Source organism: Chiroxiphia lanceolata, chromosome 2, assembly GCF_009829145.1.
Source record: "Chiroxiphia lanceolata isolate bChiLan1 chromosome 2, bChiLan1.pri, whole genome shotgun sequence".
Classification (NCBI taxonomy): Eukaryota; Metazoa; Chordata; class Aves; order Passeriformes; family Pipridae; genus Chiroxiphia; species Chiroxiphia lanceolata.
This window is the reverse complement of record NC_045638.1, coordinates 1,433,520-1,451,046: the sequence shown is the minus strand read 5'-3', so window position 1 is coordinate 1,451,046 and position 17,527 is coordinate 1,433,520. Positions and strand designations below refer to the sequence as shown.

At 48.8% G+C, this 17,527-nt stretch overlaps 1 protein-coding gene and 1 long non-coding RNA gene across 3 annotated transcripts in view; both read left to right on the top strand.

The window, feature by feature from the left end:
* The window catches only part of RUNX1 (RUNX family transcription factor 1), a 188,583-nt gene extending 175,866 nt beyond the window's left edge, over positions 1 to 12,717 (top strand). The window contains exons 7-8 of one of the 2 annotated variants that reach the window (XM_032680123.1): positions 5,696 to 5,857; positions 10,351 to 12,717. In XM_032680123.1, coding sequence (XP_032536014.1) covers positions 5,696 to 5,857; positions 10,351 to 10,844 — 656 coding nt within the window. In that variant the 3' untranslated portion in view covers positions 10,845 to 12,717. Of the gene's footprint in view, positions 1 to 5,695; positions 5,862 to 10,294 lie in introns of both variants that reach the window. The other variant, XM_032680124.1, reaches the window with a different exon arrangement.
* A 922-nt stretch (positions 12,718 to 13,639) lies between these two features.
* On the top strand, positions 13,640 to 14,733 carry LOC116783002. The gene is made up of 2 exons (XR_004355428.1): positions 13,640 to 13,782; positions 13,829 to 14,733. It is a non-coding gene; the product is annotated as an uncharacterized LOC116783002 (long non-coding RNA).
* The last annotated feature ends 2,794 nt before the right edge of the window (positions 14,734 to 17,527 follow it).

The following is a 17,527-nucleotide window of genomic DNA, read 5'->3' as shown; positions in this document are numbered from 1 at the left end:
AAAACAACTGGAAAACCGACAAGCACGGGGGGCACCCGAGACCGCCCCATGGGTCATCCCTGCGGGAATCACCGCTGGAAAAACAGCTGGAAAACCGACAAGCACGGGGAGCACCCGAGACTGCCCCATGGATCATCCCTGCGGGAATCACCGCTGGAAAAACAGCTGGAAAAGAACCAAAGAGAGGGGGCATCCCGGGACTGCCACCCCCGGGCCATCCCTGCGGGAATCAGCTCTGGAAAAATAGCTGGAAAATACACAGACGGGGGGGGCACACTGGGACCACCCTCTGGGCCATCCCTGCGGGAATCACCGCTGGAAAAACAGCTGGAAAACACAGGGAGCACCCGGGACTGCCACCCCCGGGCCATCCCGGCGGGAATCGCCGCTGGAAAAACAGCTGGAAAAGAACCAAACACGGGGGGCACCCAGGACGTCCACCCTCCCCCCGGGCCATCCCTGCGGGAATCACCGCTGGAAAAACAGCTGGAAAACACAGGGAGCACCCGGGACTGCCACCCCTGGGTCATCCCTTCGGGAATCAGCGCTGGAAAAAACAGCTGGAAAAGGGCGAAGCAGAGGGAGCAGCCCCGAAAGGGAGGCCGGCTCCTGTTATTTTCCCCGCCCCGTCTCCCCCCAAGAGCGCGTTTCGTTAAAACCATTAATTACGCAACGCTCGCGCGGCTTAATTAGGGCTGCCGAGCGCGGGGCGAACGCGGCTTTTTTTTCGGGGCAGTAAAACGTGACGGGGCACGAAAGGCGGCTCAGCCCTTTGTGCTCCACGGGTTGTTAAAAGGGAGGGAGGCAGAGAGAGAGGGGCCGGGAGAGCTCGTGACTGCGCGGAGAGGTGTGAATTATTGCGCCAGAACTCTCGCCCCGGAGGGGTCTGCAGCCATTAATGACTTGTTTTCATGGTTGTTGGTTTGTTTTTTTGTTTTTTTGTTTTTTTTAAGACGTTTTCTCACACCGTAAAAAAAAAAAAAAAAAGCAGAAATGGGAAGTAGTCGCTGATGGGAGAAGCGCCGGGAGGATCGGGCACCGGCTGGAGCGACTCGGTTTTGTGCTGGTTTGATCCTCTTTTCAGTGATTTTGGGGATCCCGTGGGCCCAAAGCCCCGTTGTTTCCCTTTGTTGAAGTAGCTCTGCCTGCAAACCGCGGATATTCCGAGTCGGGAAGCAGCTCCCGTTTATTTGCAGCGTGTTTTCCACCAAATGAACTTCAGCTCCTGAGCTGGGCTCCTCTTTATTGGCAAAGCAGGAAAGAGTTCCTTGCTTTTTTTTTGTGCAGCCTCGTCCTGTGTCCAATTCAAACCCGTTCCCGTTTAATTTTGGGCAACCTGAAAGCTGAAGGAAAGCAGATATCCCAGAAATAAAACACTGCTTGAGGGTCCCCCCCCTTCCCCAACTCCAGATCCTATGAAGCTGCTGGAAATGCAGAGCTTTACTGGGAGCTGAGTGTGCCTCTTGATAATGAAACCAGGCCATAAAAATGCTATTCCAGGGATCCTTTTTTCCACTCATTATTAAAAAAAACTGTGAGGGTGATGCCTGGGGTTAGTCAGCACAACCTGCTTTCATGTGTGTATATAATATAATGCACTGTATTAACATCCCTGAATGGATCCTTTAACCAGGCTGATGTCAAAAGGTGAATCCTTAAGAGCAAACACAGGGATGGGGGAATACAGGTACCAAGACGGAAAATTGATTGGTAGTTTGAATCTTCACTTAAGAAAGACTTAATGGGATGAGGAGATTAATAAAGAGGGTTTCTGTGGCGGGGCTGTCGCTGCTTCAGGTAGCCCAGAGGTCAATAATCAGAGCAAATGGATGAGGCAGGTCAGGTACCTCAGCTAAAGGATCTTCCTGGATGTTCCTGGGCACGTTCTGGGTTCGTTCACCTGGTTTTTAGGGAGGGTGTAACTTTGTGTCCTGGTGTCCTGTGCTCTGGGGGGGGCTCAGGAAGAGCTTTGCCAGCAGGGCAGGGAGGGGATCCTGCCCCTCTGCCCAGCCCTGGGGAGGCACATCTGGAGAGCTGGGCCCAGTTCTGGCTCCTCAGGACATGGAGCTCCTGCAGCAGGTCCAGGGGGAGGTGACAAAGGTGCCCAAGGGATGGAGCATCTCTGGGAGCAGGAAAGGCTGAGGGAGCTGGGGCTGTTCAGCCTCCAGAGCAGACACTGAGAGGGGACCTCCCCCAGGTCTGTAGGGTCTGCAGGGAGGGGTAGAGGATGGACCAGGCTCTGCTTGGGGGGGCCCAGCAATGGCACAGGAGGAACGGGCAGGAACTGATGCCCAGGAAGTTCCACCTGGACAGGAGAAAGAACTTCTTTGCTGGGCAGTGACCTCCAGATTGTCCAGAGGGGTGTGGAGTCTCCTCACTGGAGATATTCCAGACCCACCTGGACACAATCCTGTGCCATGTGCTCTGGGATAGCCCTGCTGGAGCAGGGAGGTGGGACCAGGAAGGATATTGTGGGTCCTTCCAACCTCACCCATCCTGGGATTCTGTGATGTTAATTCTGGTGGCACTAAAAGAAAGAAGCCATATTTCAGGGGAGGCTTTTCACTGTTTGGTAAATCCATGAAAAGGTCTTGCTTCCTCTTTGGCAGCTGCTGTGTCTTTTTCTGCATCTTCTTACTGTTGTTTGTGCATTTATTGCCCTTGGAGCTGCTTTATGGACCAGGATCCCGTGAGGGCTGGGCAAGGCATGGGACAAAACCATGTCTCTTGTGCTGAAGGACAAGAGAAAAGGAGAAAAGTGTCAGAGGGAGCTGCCCCACCACAACAGCAGAAAACAGAATGTTCTCTCCTTCCAGCCTGAAAAGCAAGGATGGGGGGCAGCTCCACCTTCACACACACCCAGGTCACTCCCAGCAGCCTTTTCCTATTTTCTCTGCAGTGCCAAGACCTCAGGACAGAGCCCCTGGAAGGTGATAAAACATTCCCAGAAAGAGGGGTCCTGCTACTTCCCATTGAGGAGGAATTTGCTGCTGGAAAGGGTGGTGAGGCCTTGGCAGGGGCTGCCCAGGGAGGTTTGGAGTGCCCAGCCCTGGAGGTGTCCCAGGAAGGCCTGGCCGTGGCACTCAGTGCTCTGGGCTGGGGGACAAGGTGGGGATGGGGCACAGGGGGCATCCATGGGCTGGGAGGGCTTTTCCAGCCTCAATAATTCTGGGATTCTGGGATGCAGTTGAGCAGAGCCCTTGGCAGAGAGGTGAGAGAGGCTCTGTTCCCGTGGCAGAGCACATCCAGGGCTCCCTGGGCGGGAGGAACAGACGAGGGAATTTCCATCCCATGGCTGGGATTCCACTCCCAGGATTCCAGTGCTCGGATGCAGGACCGAAATCTGGGATTTCAGGCTGAAATAAGGGAGTAATGACTTAATTACCCCCCTTTCAGAGTTGAAACACGTGGTGTCACACCATTACAAGGCTCACTCTGTAGATGCTTTGTGGTATTTATCCTAATACCACCCCTGGAGACTGAATTCCCTCTTCCCTCTCCCTGTGATCTTTAGTAAACACTGACCATACATTAACCATCAGGTGATGCTGCAGCTCAGAACATTACAGGCTTTGTGCTGGGTCTTTTTGTTCCTACTGGAGTCCATTCCCTGCAATTGGGATGTTGCTTTTAAACCAGCACGAGCCAACTGATTTTATTTTTTAAGGAAGTCCTGTCCGAAAAAAGAAATAATTCAATATTAACAATATCTGAATCCGAATACGTTGCTCAGCAAAAAAAATCTTGACTTAGGTTCAACCTGAGGCTTCACTGGTTACTTTTTAAAAGCTTGGAGTTTTGTATAAACCTCCCCCTTGTAAACAGATGAAGCAAACAAAATGTAAAACCCATCTCCCACAAGAACAACAAAATAATTTTTTCCAGATGGGCTCTCTGATGGAAGATCAAAGCCTTCATCTCAGACTTGGGAAGTTTCCCTTCCACGCTGATATCAGTTTTATCTGAGCACAGTTCATCCAACGTTTGCTTTTTTTTTTTTTTTTCAATAAAGGCAATTATCTGGATGGAGCTGCAGCTCTTAAAGCTGAAGAAAATAGAATTTACTAAAAACAGTAAAAAAAAAAAATCTGGGTAGGTAAAGGGAGGGGGGGATGAAAGGAATCTCTCTGATTCTTTCGATTTATAAAAAAATTAGACATTTCCATGCGCTGAAAAACAGCAGGAATTGCAAAGAGGAAATCAGCAGGGAAAGAGTTGGGTTTGCATCGATGCAACTGGTTTGGGCAAACTCCCTGTTGTGAACCTCTGAGTTCAAACCTCAGCCAAACCCCTCGTGTGGCTCCAAAATAAAGGGCTGGAGGTTTCTCACACAGTCCCTGCATCCCAGCAGGAATTGCAGTGACAGGATAAGGGGGAATGGCTTAGAACTGACAGAGAATAGGGTTAGATGGGATATTGGGAAGGAATTCTTGGCTGGGAGGGTGGGGAGGGGCTGGGATAGAATTCCCAGAGAAGCTGTGGCTGCCCCTGGATCCCTGGAAGTGTCCAAGGCCAGGTTGGACCTGGAACAACCTGGGCTGGTGGCAGGTGTCCCTGCAGGGGACAGGGGGTGGGACTGGATGATTCTTAATTCCCCTTCCAACCCAAACCATTCTGGCCTTCCAGGGCCAGGAGGAGCTCCAAGAAAGATGGAGAGAGACTCCAAGGGCCTGGAGTGACTGGACAACAGGGAATGTCTTCCAAGTGACAGAGGGCAGGATGAGATGGGATACTGGGAAGGAATTCCTGGCTGCAAGGGTGGGGAGGCCCTGGGATAGAATTCCCAGAGAAGCTGTGGCTGCCCCTGGATCCCTGGAAGTGTCCAAGGCCAGGTTGGATGGGGCTTGGAGCAACCTGGGCTGGTGGAAGGTGTCCCTGCCCATGGCAGGGGGTGGCACTGGATGGGCTTTAAGTTCCCTCCCAACCCAAACCATTCCATGATTCCACGATTTTCAGCCCAGCAGTGCCATAGATCTGGTTTGAGGCTTTGTCCTTCTAAAATTTGTGTTTCCCTGTCTGTTCCCATTGCTCTGAGTTTATTTCTGTGGTTTAGGGTGTGCAAAACAAATGGATAAAATACCTGTTCCTTTCACAAAGCCCAGGATTTTCCATAGGCTGAGGAATTCATGTCCCCCAGTCCTACTCATCCACTTGATCTGCCTTCTGGAGGACACCGGTGTCAGTCTCCACCTCTGTCTCTCACACACAAACACAATTTCCTCAAGTTTTTCTCTCTCTATTTACACCCTTGCAGAGAAACACTCACAGTCCAGCAGTTTACCCTCGTTGCTGCCCTGCAGGGCATTTTTTTTGGTGCCCCAAATCCTGACACATCTCAACCAGGAGCAGCTTTTCCCCTGGGAAATCCTAACCCGAATTATTTCCTTTTCCCGCCGTGAACGCGCAACAGCAAACGAAAAAAATTAGGGAAAAAAATTAGGGAAAAAAATAGAAAAAATACAGAAAAAAATAGAAAAAATAGAAAAAAAATAGAAAAAAAAAAAACAGAAAAAGTACAGATAATGTTTTAGAAAGCCCTTCACTCACAGGTGTCCTGCCAGAGTGAGGGGTGACGGCGCCGAGACGGGATCGCCGGGACGCTCTTCGGGCTCCGCTTTGGGGCGTGCGGAGGTTTTTTAGGGTTTTGCCAAGTTTTGCCCTTCCCAACGGCCTATAGGTCTCTTTTTGGTTGCAGACACGAGGCAGGTGCAGCCGTCCCCGCCGTGGTCCTACGACCAGTCCTACCAGTACCTGGGCTCCATCGCCGCGCCCTCGGTGCACCCGGCCACGCCGATCTCGCCGGGCCGGGCCGGCGGCATGTCCTCGCTCACCGCCGAGCTCTCCAGCCGCCTCTCCAGTGAGTACCCAAATCCCGCTCCCTCTGTGCCACAGGGAAGGTTCCCAATCCCCCTGGATGTTGGCTCTGGTGGTGTTGTCCCCCAGGTGCCACCACGACCTTTCTCCGGCGGCGGCAAAACCCGCCCCGGGGTCTGAGGGGGGGTTTGTGCAAAGAGGAAAGAAAGGGAGGGTTTTAGTGAGTGAATCGTCTTTTAGGGAATTAATGGTGTTTTGATAAATGAATGAGCTTTTAATCAGTGAATTGCAGAATTATTGGGGTTTGGAAAAGCCCTCCCAGCCCATGGATCCACCCTGTGCCCAAGGGGCTCTGGTGGGTATGTGAGAAAGGACAACACAATGAGTTATTTGGGGGATGACCTTTTATCTTTCCTGTGTGCCAGAAGTCTTTTCCTCCTGCTGAGTGAAACCCCAGGATCAGCTGGAGAAGGCTGGAAAAGCCCTCCCAGCCCGTGGATGCCCCCTGTGCCCCATCCCCACCTTGTCCCCCAGCCCAGAGCACTGAGTGCCACGGCCAGGCCTTCCTGGGACACCTCCAGGGCTGGGCACTCCAAACCTCCCTGGGCAGCCCCTGCCAAGGCCTCACCACCCTTTCCAACAAGGAATTCCTCCTGATGTCCAACCTGAATCACAGACTGGCTTGGGCTGGAAAGGACCTTAAAGATCATCCAGTTCCAACCCCTCTGGGGCACCTTCCACTAGCCCAGGTTGCTCCTGGGTTTGGGGCCCAACACACCACTGTCAAAAACAAAGGGAAAAAGAGGAGAAAGCAGAACTTTGAAGGTGGATGGAGCTATAAAAAAAGGTTTGGATTGCTGAAGAGCTCTCCTCTCTGCCAAGCAATGAATGCCACAGATATTCCAGCTCTGTTTCCCTCCCTCCTTTTAAATTCAGGCCAGAGCACAGCAGGTTATGGGTGGACACACTGACTGCAGGATGGGGGGTGTGACATTTTTAGTGTTGCACTGGATTGTCGTGTTCCATCTCCATCAAACTCTGCTGCAGAGCTTTACAGGCCACCAGAGAAAACCTGGAAGTGAAAGCCACCCCCTGGTTCCACCATCCCAAGTGCCCGTGTGCTGCCTCAAACCCACACATATTGACCCAATCTGTGTGTGTGCAACAGCAGGGGTTTTCTCAGAACCAAGGAGAGCCATAAAATTCCAATTTGCATACAGCTTTTGCAAAAAAAAATCCCTCCTTTGGCTGCACATCTTGCTCTGGTTTGAATACTCAGGGCTTCTTCTGAGATCAGAGAGAGCCACTTGAACGTGCTCCAGCCTGTTTTGTTGTTGTATAGAGCCTGCTTTGAAAGACTCAGGGGGAGGATGCACACCAAAAGTAAATTATTTGTTTGGTCTAAGTGTTAATTGCCTCCTAGAAACAGCTGAAAATACAGGAAACCTTCCAGAGGGAAAGTAAAAAAAAAAAAAAAAAAAAAAGGTAATTTCTTAATTTAAAAAAAATCTGCAAAAATCCTCCTGTTCTTTATTAACACACTCTTACTTTAAAATGAAAACACCCCTTTTAAATTTCTGACAAAGAACAAATTGGAGGAGTTTATCAGTCCCTCCCATCCAAAGACCCTGTGCTTCCAAAGAAAAAGACCCGATCTGGGACACATTTGAAATATCTTGACGTTAAGTGTCATTATTCTGCTTTTTGCCAGGGCAGAACAAGCCCTCATCAGATGAGTGATGTGTCCAGGTAGGAAGTTTGATTTCTTTCTCAGGAATGAGGTGTGGAAGAGTCATTTAAAGTCTGGCAGGTCTTCAGATGCCACCTTTGACTTTGGCTACTCCAAAGTTCCTGCTGTTTAAATCTAAAGGTGTTGGTGTCCAGAGAAAGGAAACATGTTCCCATTAATCTTTTATTAAAAAATGGAGAGCAAACTCAAAAAGGAAGCGTTCAGCAAACAAAAAGAGCTTTTCTAAGGAATTTACAGAAGTTCTTTGGTGGTTGATGTGTCGCTGGTGAACTCTCAGAGCTCGGAGTGGTGAGAGCCAAGAGCTTGGTTTTCCCTCTGCTTCTCCTCATGAGGGTTTCCTTCAGCACATGGTTCCTCTTCTGCCTTGTCTGACAGAAGAATTTGTCTTCTGGAAAGATTTTTTCCTAATTATTATCATTACTGTTGTTATTTTAATCGTGCAGAGCTGCCAGCTCTAGGGAGTGACACCTTCCACTCAGCTGAGTCACGATGGAGATCCTTCCCAAAGGGGCCATTATCTGCTCTGCTTGTGTCATCTGTGCACACCAGGGCAAGATTCGAAGGGACTGGACATAATTCCAAGGATGTCAGAAAAATTGGAGCAGAATTTGACTGTCCTATGAATGACAAGTCTCAAGTTCTGCCAGGGGAGGCTCAGGTTGGACAGGAGGAGGAATTTGCTGCTGGAAAGGGTGGTCAGGCCTTGGCAGGGGCTGCCCAGGGAGGTTTGGAGTGCCCAGCCCTGGAGGTGTCCCAGGAAGGCCTGGCCGTGGCACTCAGTGCTCTGGGCTGGGGGACAAGGGGGGCATCAAGCACAGGGGGGATCCATGGGCTGGGAGGGCTTTTCCAACCTTCTCCAACTGATCCTGGGATTCCACTCAGCAGGAGGAAAAGGCTTCTGGCACACAGGAAAGATGAAAGGTCATCCCCCAGATGAATCATTCTGTTGTCCCCTCTCACATACCCACCAGAGCCAAGATGTCCAGGAGTTAGTGACAACCCTGCAGACATTACATGAGGGCACAGATATGAAGACCTCAAACAAAACTGATTTATCTTGACTTTGGTAGGATTGAGAGTCCTGGGGAACTGGTTCTAAGCTGGGCTGAGCCCCTGTGTGCAAACCCTACCTGTGCACATGCAGGGTGCACAGGGTGATCTCCACTCCACGGAGCTTCCCACTTGAGGCAGCCAATAGAACTGGTGGCAAGGAGAGGCTCTGTAAAAGCTGGACAATTTGTGTTTAGATCCCATCAGTGTCCCTGGTGAGTCAAATCATAGAATCTCAGAATCACAGAATCAACCAGGTTGGAAAAGCCCTCTGAGATCATCCAGTCCAACCCTTGATCCAACCTCGCTGTGGTTCCCAGACCATGGCACTGATGCCACATCCAGTCTGTCCTTAAACACCTCCAGGGAGGGAGAATCCACCACTTCCCTGGGCAGCCCATTCCAATGCCTGAGCACTCTCTCTGGAAAGAATTCCTTCCTAATATCCAACCTAAACCTCCCCTGGCACAGCTGAACACCCAGCCCTCTTGTCCTGCTGCTGCTTCCTGGAAGAAGAGCCCGCCCCCCCCCCCCCCGGCTCCCCTCTCCTGTCAGGGAGTTGCAGAGAGTGAGGAGGTCTCCTCTGAGCCTCCTCTTCTCCAGGCTGAGCCCCCCCAGCTCCCTCAGCCTCTCCTCACAGCACTTGTGCTCCAGTCCCTTCCCCAGCCTCGTTGCTCTTCTCTGGAGCTCCAGCCCCTCAATGTCCTTCCTGAGCTGAGGGCCCCAAACTGGACACAGCACTCCAGGGGTGGCCTCACCAGCGCGGAGTCCAGGGCAAGAATCACTTCCCTGGACCTGTTGGTCACACTGTTCCTGATCCAGGCCAGGATCCATTGGCCCTCTTGGCCACCTGGGCACACTCTGGCTCATGTTCAGCTTCCCGTCCATCCACACTCCCAGGTCCTTTTCTGGTAGCACTAAAAGAAAGAAACCATATTTCAGGGGAGGCTTCTCAGTGTTAGTAAATCCATGACAAGGTCTTGCTTTCTCTTCTGCCACTGCTCTGTGTTTTTCTGCACCTCCTTACTGGTGTCCATGTGTTTATTGCCCTTGGAGCTGGTTTATGGACCAGGATCCCATGAGGGCTGGGCAAGGCACAGGACAAAACCATGTCTCTTGTGCTGAAGGACAAGACGAAAAGAGAAAAGTGTCAGGCTCTGCTCGGGGGGGGCCAGCAATAGTACAAGAGGAACAGGCACGAACTGATGCCCAGGAAGTTCCACCTGGACAGGAGGGAGAACTTCTGTCCTGAAGAGCCAAGAGAAAAGGAGAAAAGTGTCAGAGGGAGCTGCCCCACCACAACAGCAGAAAGCAGAATGTTTGTACTCTCAGTCTGAAAAGCAAGGATGGGGGGCAGCTCCACCTTCACACACACCCAGGTCACTCCCAGCAGCCTTTTCCTATTTTCTCTGCAGTGCCAAGACCTCAGGACAGAGCCCCTGGAAGGTGATAAAACATTCCCAGACAGAGGGGTTCTGCTACTTGCTATTGAGGAGGAATTTCCTGCTGGAAAGGGTGGTGAGGCCTTGGCAGGGGCTGCCCAGGGAGGTTTGGAGTGCCCAGCCCTGGAGGTGTCCCGGGAAGGCCTGGCCGTGGCACTCAGTGCTCTGGGTTGGGGGCCAAGGTGGGGATGGGGCACAGGGTGGATTAGACGATCCCTCAGGGCTTTTCCAGCCTCAGTGATCCTGGGATTCTGGGATTCTTTAACCCATCCGCTCTCCCTCCCTCCCGCCCAGGCGCTTCGGACCTGACGGCCTTCAGCGACCCCCGGGTGGGCATCGACCGCTCCTTCCCGGCGCTGCCGTCCATCTCCGACCCGCGGATGCACTACCCGGGGGCCTTCACCTACACGCCCACGCCCGTCAGCTCCGGCATCGGCATCGGCATGTCCGCCATGTCCACGGCCTCCCGCTACCACACGTACCTCCCGCCGCCCTACCCGGGCTCCTCGCAGGCCCAGGGCGGCCCTTTCCAGGCCGGCTCCCCTTCCTACCACCTGTACTACGGCACCTCGGCCGGCTCCTACCAGTTCTCCATGCTCTCCGGGGGCGACCGCTCCCCGCCGCGCATCCACCCGCCCTGCACCAACGCCTCCACGGGCTCGGCGCTGCTCAACCCCAACCTGCCCAGCCAGAGCGACGTGGTGGAGGCCGAGGGCAGCCACAGCAACTCGCCCACCAACATGGCCAGCACGGCGCGGCTCGAGGAGGCCGTCTGGAGGCCCTACTGATCCCCCGGGAGCTTCCCCGGGGGCAGGACTGCCGCGCCGTCCCGGTGCATCCCGCCGTCGGTTTGAGGAGCCAACCCTCCAGGAGCTGCGGCACAGGCCCTGGAGAAGCACCAGGACATCCCTGAGCTTCGGGGGGAAAGGAGGACGCCCCGCTTTGGTGGCCCGTTTGTCTGGGTAGGAAGGTTTGTCTCCAAGGCCCCGTGGCTTTTCCTGGGCTTTATGAAGGTTCTCCGCAAAAAAAAAAAAAAAGAGAGAGAGAGAGAGAGTGTGTTTCGGTTCACTTCTATTTTTAGGACTTAAAAAACTAAAACCAAAAAAAACCAAAAAAAAAACCACAAAAAAAAACCCACAAAAAAAAAAATTTAAAAAAACCCATAGTGAGTTTACTGCATCTTATGGACATTTTAACTATAAGGAAAGTATAGGAAGATTCCCAGAGGGAAACTGTGAACGCTCCTGTTTTAGCAATGCTGTGAATGAGAGGTTTTTTTTATACGTTGGACTTCGTTCTTTCTTTGCTTTGTTTTGTTGATTTGTTGGGTTTTTTTTAAACCACGTTGTATATTCCAAAGAATATGGAATTTTTTTATGGCTGGGGTTTTGGGTTTTTTGGGGGGTTTGGTTTTGTTTTGTTTGGGTTTTTTTTTTTTTTTTTTAAGGATGCAGCTCATCCTGCTTTGCATCTAATTTCTCTTGGCACCTTATAAATTGCAAAAACAAGAAGATTTTGCTCTTTTTTGTTTTGTTTTGTTTTAATCACGCTCGCTTCTTTCTTGCTTTGTCAACTGAAAGAATCAGCCCCTTTTTCAATGAGTTAATTTAACTTTTTATCTCTTGGACTTCTATTTTTTTTTTTTTTACCACAATGGCTACAGCCTTGGGTCATTTTCAACTACTGTACTTCTTTGATGAGTTCATTGATATTTATGCTTGATATTTAGACTTTTCTTATTTGTTGATACTATTATTATTTAAATGTGCCTATATTAAAAAAAAAATATCAGCAATTGCCTTTTTTTGGTAGCAGCCAAAGTCAAATTTATCCCATGGAAAAAGGCTGGATAACGATGGGTAAAGTGACCTCCTAATTACCTAGAAATGTTGTTTACAATTATCTCACTCTCAGCTCACTGGGCTCAGATTCCCAAAGGCATTGAGGTGCCAAATTCCCGCCGGAAGGCACCAAAATCCCTGGGAATTTCAGTGGAGTCATCTCTCCCTGTTGCTCCCACGCTTTTCCTTCGTCGCCAGTGGTGACCCTCAGGATCAGGGATCAGGATGTAGGTATTCCACGAGGCAGATTCAATATTCCCTAATTAATGGGGAATTCCCTAATTAACGGCTCCGCTCTGCTCCCAGGCTTGCCTGGGCTTCCCAACGGTGCCAGTGGTGGCCTCCTGGTCCTTCAGAAGTGAAAGCCAACCCGCAGATTTGAGGGTGGTGAGGCACTGGAACAGGTTGCCCGGAGAATTTGTGGCTGCCCCATCTTTGGGAGTGTCCAAGGCCAAGTTGGATGGAGCTCTGAGCAACCCGGTCTAGTGGACGGCTCCCTGTCCGTGGCAGGGGGTTGGGTTGGATGGTCTTTAAGGTCCCTTCCAACCCAAACCACTCCATGGTTCATTTTAGGCAGGGCACAAGCACATCAGATGTCACTGTAAAGTTTATTTTTTATGTGAGGGCACTGTTTGATTGGGAGGGTTTGATCCCAGGGCAGTCCTTGTGCTGCTCCTCGAGCCCGAACTGCCGATGCTGCGCGTCCCAAACGAGCTGATTGTTATTTAATGTACCTCTTGAAACGAGTGAAACCAATTGCAGGTCAACTCAGAGAGTTATTTGAAAGCAGGGCTTCAGATCAGTGTTTGATGTTGTAAAAAAAAAAAAAAAAAAAAGTTAAAAGGGTTCGAATTAAAAAGATCCTTGGCTGCAGGCAGCAAAACAGCTGGATTTATTTAAAACCATTTGTTTTTCGAGATTTCTTTTTTTTTGCTTTTCTTTTTTTTATGTGTATATGATTTTGCCTCTTTGTTTAAATCAGATGCAGTAGCACTTTGGTGTTGAAAAGTTCCGAATCGAAGACTTTACCTTGTCAATAAGGTCATTTTTTTTTGTGCAGGGAGTGTTTCAAGAGATCCCCAGCAAATGTCCAAATTGTTTCTGATAAAACACACACGTGGCCTTGTGCTTCTCATTTAGTGGGACATTCTTCATGATTTCCCAGGGTTTGCTCCGAACCAAAAAAAAAGGCAGAAAATCTCAAAATTACATCAGAATACTTAAAAATGTATTTTGGAAGTCTGAAAACCTGGTTGAATGCAGAAATCCAGAGACTTTACCTGTTGTGGCATTTCCACAGTTGGACTCTTCACCTCTTCAGCTGCCTAAAAAAAAAAAAAAAGTCCTTCATCACTAAAGAGCAGCTCTTGGTGCAGAATCCATCTCACACGTTCTCTGGGGCTGGGCAATTAAAATCTTCATTAATTACAGCTCCCACATCTGCCTTGTGACTGGACCACCCAAGTGCTGGGAGGGGAACCCAGGAGGGAGGGAGAGAAGCTCGGAGGAGGGAAGGGCTGCCATGGCCAGGAGACTTGGAGAGGGACTTTCCACAAGGGCATGGAGTGACAGGACAAGAGGAATGGCCTTAAGCTGAAGGAGGGTAGGGTTAGGTGGGATATTAGGAAGGAATTCCTGGCTGGGAGGGTGGGGAGGCCCTGGCCCAGGTTGGCCAGAGAAGCTGTGGCTGCCCCTGGATCCCTGGAAGTGTCCAAGGCCAGGATGGACGGGGCTTGGAGCAACCTGGGCTGGTGGAAGGTGTCCCTGCCCATGGCAGGGGGTGGAATTGGATCATCTTTAAGATCCCTCCCAACCCAAACCATTCCATGATTCTTTAAGTTCAGTCCAGTGGCAGAAAGGAGGTTGCTGAGATCACCAAAGGGAGGTTGTTGTGGTCACCAAAAGCAGATTGTTGTGGTCTCCCAAGTGAGGTTGTTGTGGTCACCCAAGTGAGGTTGTTGTGGTCACAAAAGGGAGGTTGTTGTGGTCACCCAAGTGAGGTTGTTGTGGTCTCCCAAGCGAGAGTGATGTGGTCACCCAAGTGAGGCTGTTGTGGTAACCCAAGTGAGGTTTTTGTGGTCACCCAAGGGAGGTTAATGGCCACCACACTCCCAGGCCTGTGGGTCACCACAGCCTCCTTCCTGCTAAAGCCCTTTGCCCCTTTTAGCCACCAGTATTTCAAACCACTCACTTTTGAAACTAAAAGATCAGGGATTCCCAAGAATCCCAGAGTTGGGCATCCCTCAGCCTGGAGATCAGAACATTTTTTACGTCTCCCCGTCCACTTTCTCCACACTTCTCCTTAAGTTGAAGCTCAGTTTTGCTCTCCCTGGTGTGAAGGGGGTGAGGAACTACAGGACTGGTCACCACACTCCCCCAGTGTCTTACTGACACTTTGCTGGGATTTCCCACTGTCTCCCTCGTGGTGATTTCAAGCAACTAAACTTTGGAGTCCAACCTCTCTGTGCACGTCAAGCACAGCACAAAGCATCACCCCCTCGAGGGAGGAAACACCAAGTTCATTATCCCTGGCAATTAATCTGGGCAATCACTGTGGGATTCAGTGTTTGTGTAAACCACAGTTTACCCAAATCTATATTTTTGTAGCCACCCCACAACCCACCAAGGACAAGCAAAGACCTTCAAGGTGGTGAAAATGCCCTCATGTTGTTCCTGTTGTGTCTTAAGAGCACTCAGCAGGCAGAAAAAGGGCATTTGGAGAGAACATTTCCCCCATCCACATCTCCAAATCAGAGTTTATAAGTATATATTTATGTATGTATATATAAAATATATGTATTTATATAGTTTTATCACCCCGGGAGCTGGGTGGGATCAAAAAAACAGAGCTGTTGTGCTCCTGCTGTTGCAGTCAGGGAGTGGTTTAGGTGCCTTCCCCTCCCAAAATGGAGCTCAGGGCAGTCCTGGCTGTCAGCTTGGGTGTTCCTTTCACAAGACACAGCTCCCTGTCCGGATGCAGCCACGTCAAACAGCTTCCAACCAAACACAGGGCCAAAGATGTCCCTCTCCAACAACATTTATGCTCATTTAAGAGCCTCCTGCTCACTTCCAGGAGCTTTAGCCCGAGGATGGGCAGACGCAAAGTGCATCCTCACCACGAAGGGTTGGATTTGTAGGATTAGGCCAAATTCTCCGCCGGGAAGGAGAGAAACCTTTCCCTCCAAACCCCCCAAAATGTTCTCGATTACCTGCACTCTTGAAACCTTCGTTTCTGCTTTCTGGGTGACCTTTTCCATTGTTTGGTGTGTTTTGAAGATTCAGGGAGGAGTGGATCCTTGTTTTCCTGCCTCGTATTTTTATTTTTGTTAACCTTCGCTCGGTCAGTACCAACCACTCGGCATTTTTCTCCTCGTCCTAAAAAAGGGTTGCATCGACAGAGTTACTTGTATTTATGTCTGTAAATAGATTTCAAAAGCTTCATAGCAAAATATTTAGTGCTTGTAATTGCTCTGCCTTTTTTTTTTTTTTGGTTTTGTTTTTTTCTTTCCCCCATTTTTCCGTGTTTTTAATGAACTTACCTTTGTGTTCGCTTAAATACTGTAGTGAGACTTATTGCTTTCCCAATGAGTTATTTTTTCAGGCTTCAAGATGAACTACACTTAATTCACTTTTGTAAACAGTTGTAGCATGGTCTCTTATCCGACATCCTCCACTTTTTTTGTGGGAGGGGAGAGATGAAGTGCAGAAAATCTGCGGGTTATTTGTGGGATTTCGGTTCCGTCTCTCCTTCAAACAAAAAGCTGAACTTCCAGGGTGAGGTGGTGAGGACACAGCAGGGGACACCCCCTGTCACAATGGCCCCAAAGGGCATTTGTTCAGCATTTTCTGGCTATGTTTACAAAACATTTCCAGAAGGGGAAAACCACCAGCTTGTGGAAGTTGCCTTTTTTGGGGGTTTTTTTTTCGGGGGTTTGATCACAGGGGATTTTTCCTCTCGGGGAGGGAGGGAGGGAGGGAAGGGGTGGCTGCTGGTTTGTTTTTGGTTGTTTTTTTTTGGAAGAAGATAGGAAAAGAGAATAGAGTGGATTTTTTTCCCCCCCACACTGCAGGAAGTCTCTGAATGCCAGGTCAGGCTCTTGCTGTCCCACAGGGATGGCTGTGTCCAGCACCACAGGAGAATTCATTACAACTACACCCGGGGCAGCTGGACTGCTGCGTTAGTTCTAATGAAGACCTTTCGTTCTTTCTTTTTCTTTCTTTCTTTCTTTCTTTGTGCCACAGTTTCCTCTGTAAATTCAGTATCATAATTAGTGTGAATGACAAATAAAATGTTTGACGAGTATGCACATGGGCCTGGCGAGTTCTTTCCTCGGGGAGAAAACAAACCCCCTCTCCAGAGAAAGAGGAGCCACCAGGAGAAGGGTGTTGGCAGGGTGACACTCACAGCAGCAAAAATAGGGTGCCCTGCCTTTTTTTTTGTGCAGTGATTTCTTCGGGTTTTAACAAAAAGGTGTTTTCCTGCTGGGGAGTAACCTGGTGACAGACCTGAAATACAATAAGGCACCAAAATAACAGGGAAATCCTGGATGGGGCTCGGAGCAACCTGGGCTGGTGGAAGGTGTCCCTGCCCAGGGCAGGGGGGTGGAATGAGATGATCTTTAAGGTTTTTCCCAACCTAAACCAGTCTGGGATTCTGGGATTCTATGGAATGAGACTTTGCAGGCACGGAAGTCCAATAATTAATTGTATTATATCCCTGATTTCTTGATTAAATTTCCATATTTCAAGGTCATCTACAGCTCTTGTTTTCCTTCATCTTTAGTTTCTTGGGTTGGATCCTTTTTGACACCGATGGTTTGAACCCTCCTTCAGCAGCACCAAAACAGGCACTTTGAGGTCATAATACCATAAGATGAATTGTTCATTTCCCCTTTAAATAAATGAAGCAGTAGTGTAATAAAACATTAATGGGTGTGCAATGCTTTTAAAATGAGGAAAAAAACCAGAGCAAATATTGAAAGTTCATTTGAAATACCTATATTTATATATAAAATCCCTTAAAACTGGCCTTTACACAACATATTACATTGTATTAAAGAAGCTTTCGGTAGTATCCTTCTACACAATAATCATGGAATCACAGAATGGTTTGGGTTGGAAGGGACCTTAAAGATCATCTGTTCTAACCCCTTGCCATGGGCAGGGACACCTTCCACTAGCCCAGGTTGTAATATATTTTATATATAATATATGACAAAATATTACAATCTATATATATAATACATATTATATATATTATATATATATAATTATATATAATATATATAAAGTATATTTGATATATAATATATATTATATATATCATTATTATCTATTATTCTGTAGAAGGATACTACTTTAAAGCTTCTTTAATATAATGTAATATGTTGTGTAAAGTTTAAGGTTTTCAAAGATTTTATATATAAATACAGGTATTTCAAATGATCTTTCAATATTTGCTCCGGTTTTTTTCCTCATTTTAAAAGCATTGAACACCCATTAATGTTTCATTACACTGCTGCTTCGTTTATTTAAAGAGAAAACAAACAATATTATATATAATATTTATATAATATTTATATTTTAAATATACATAATATATTATAATATATCATATATTACATAATATA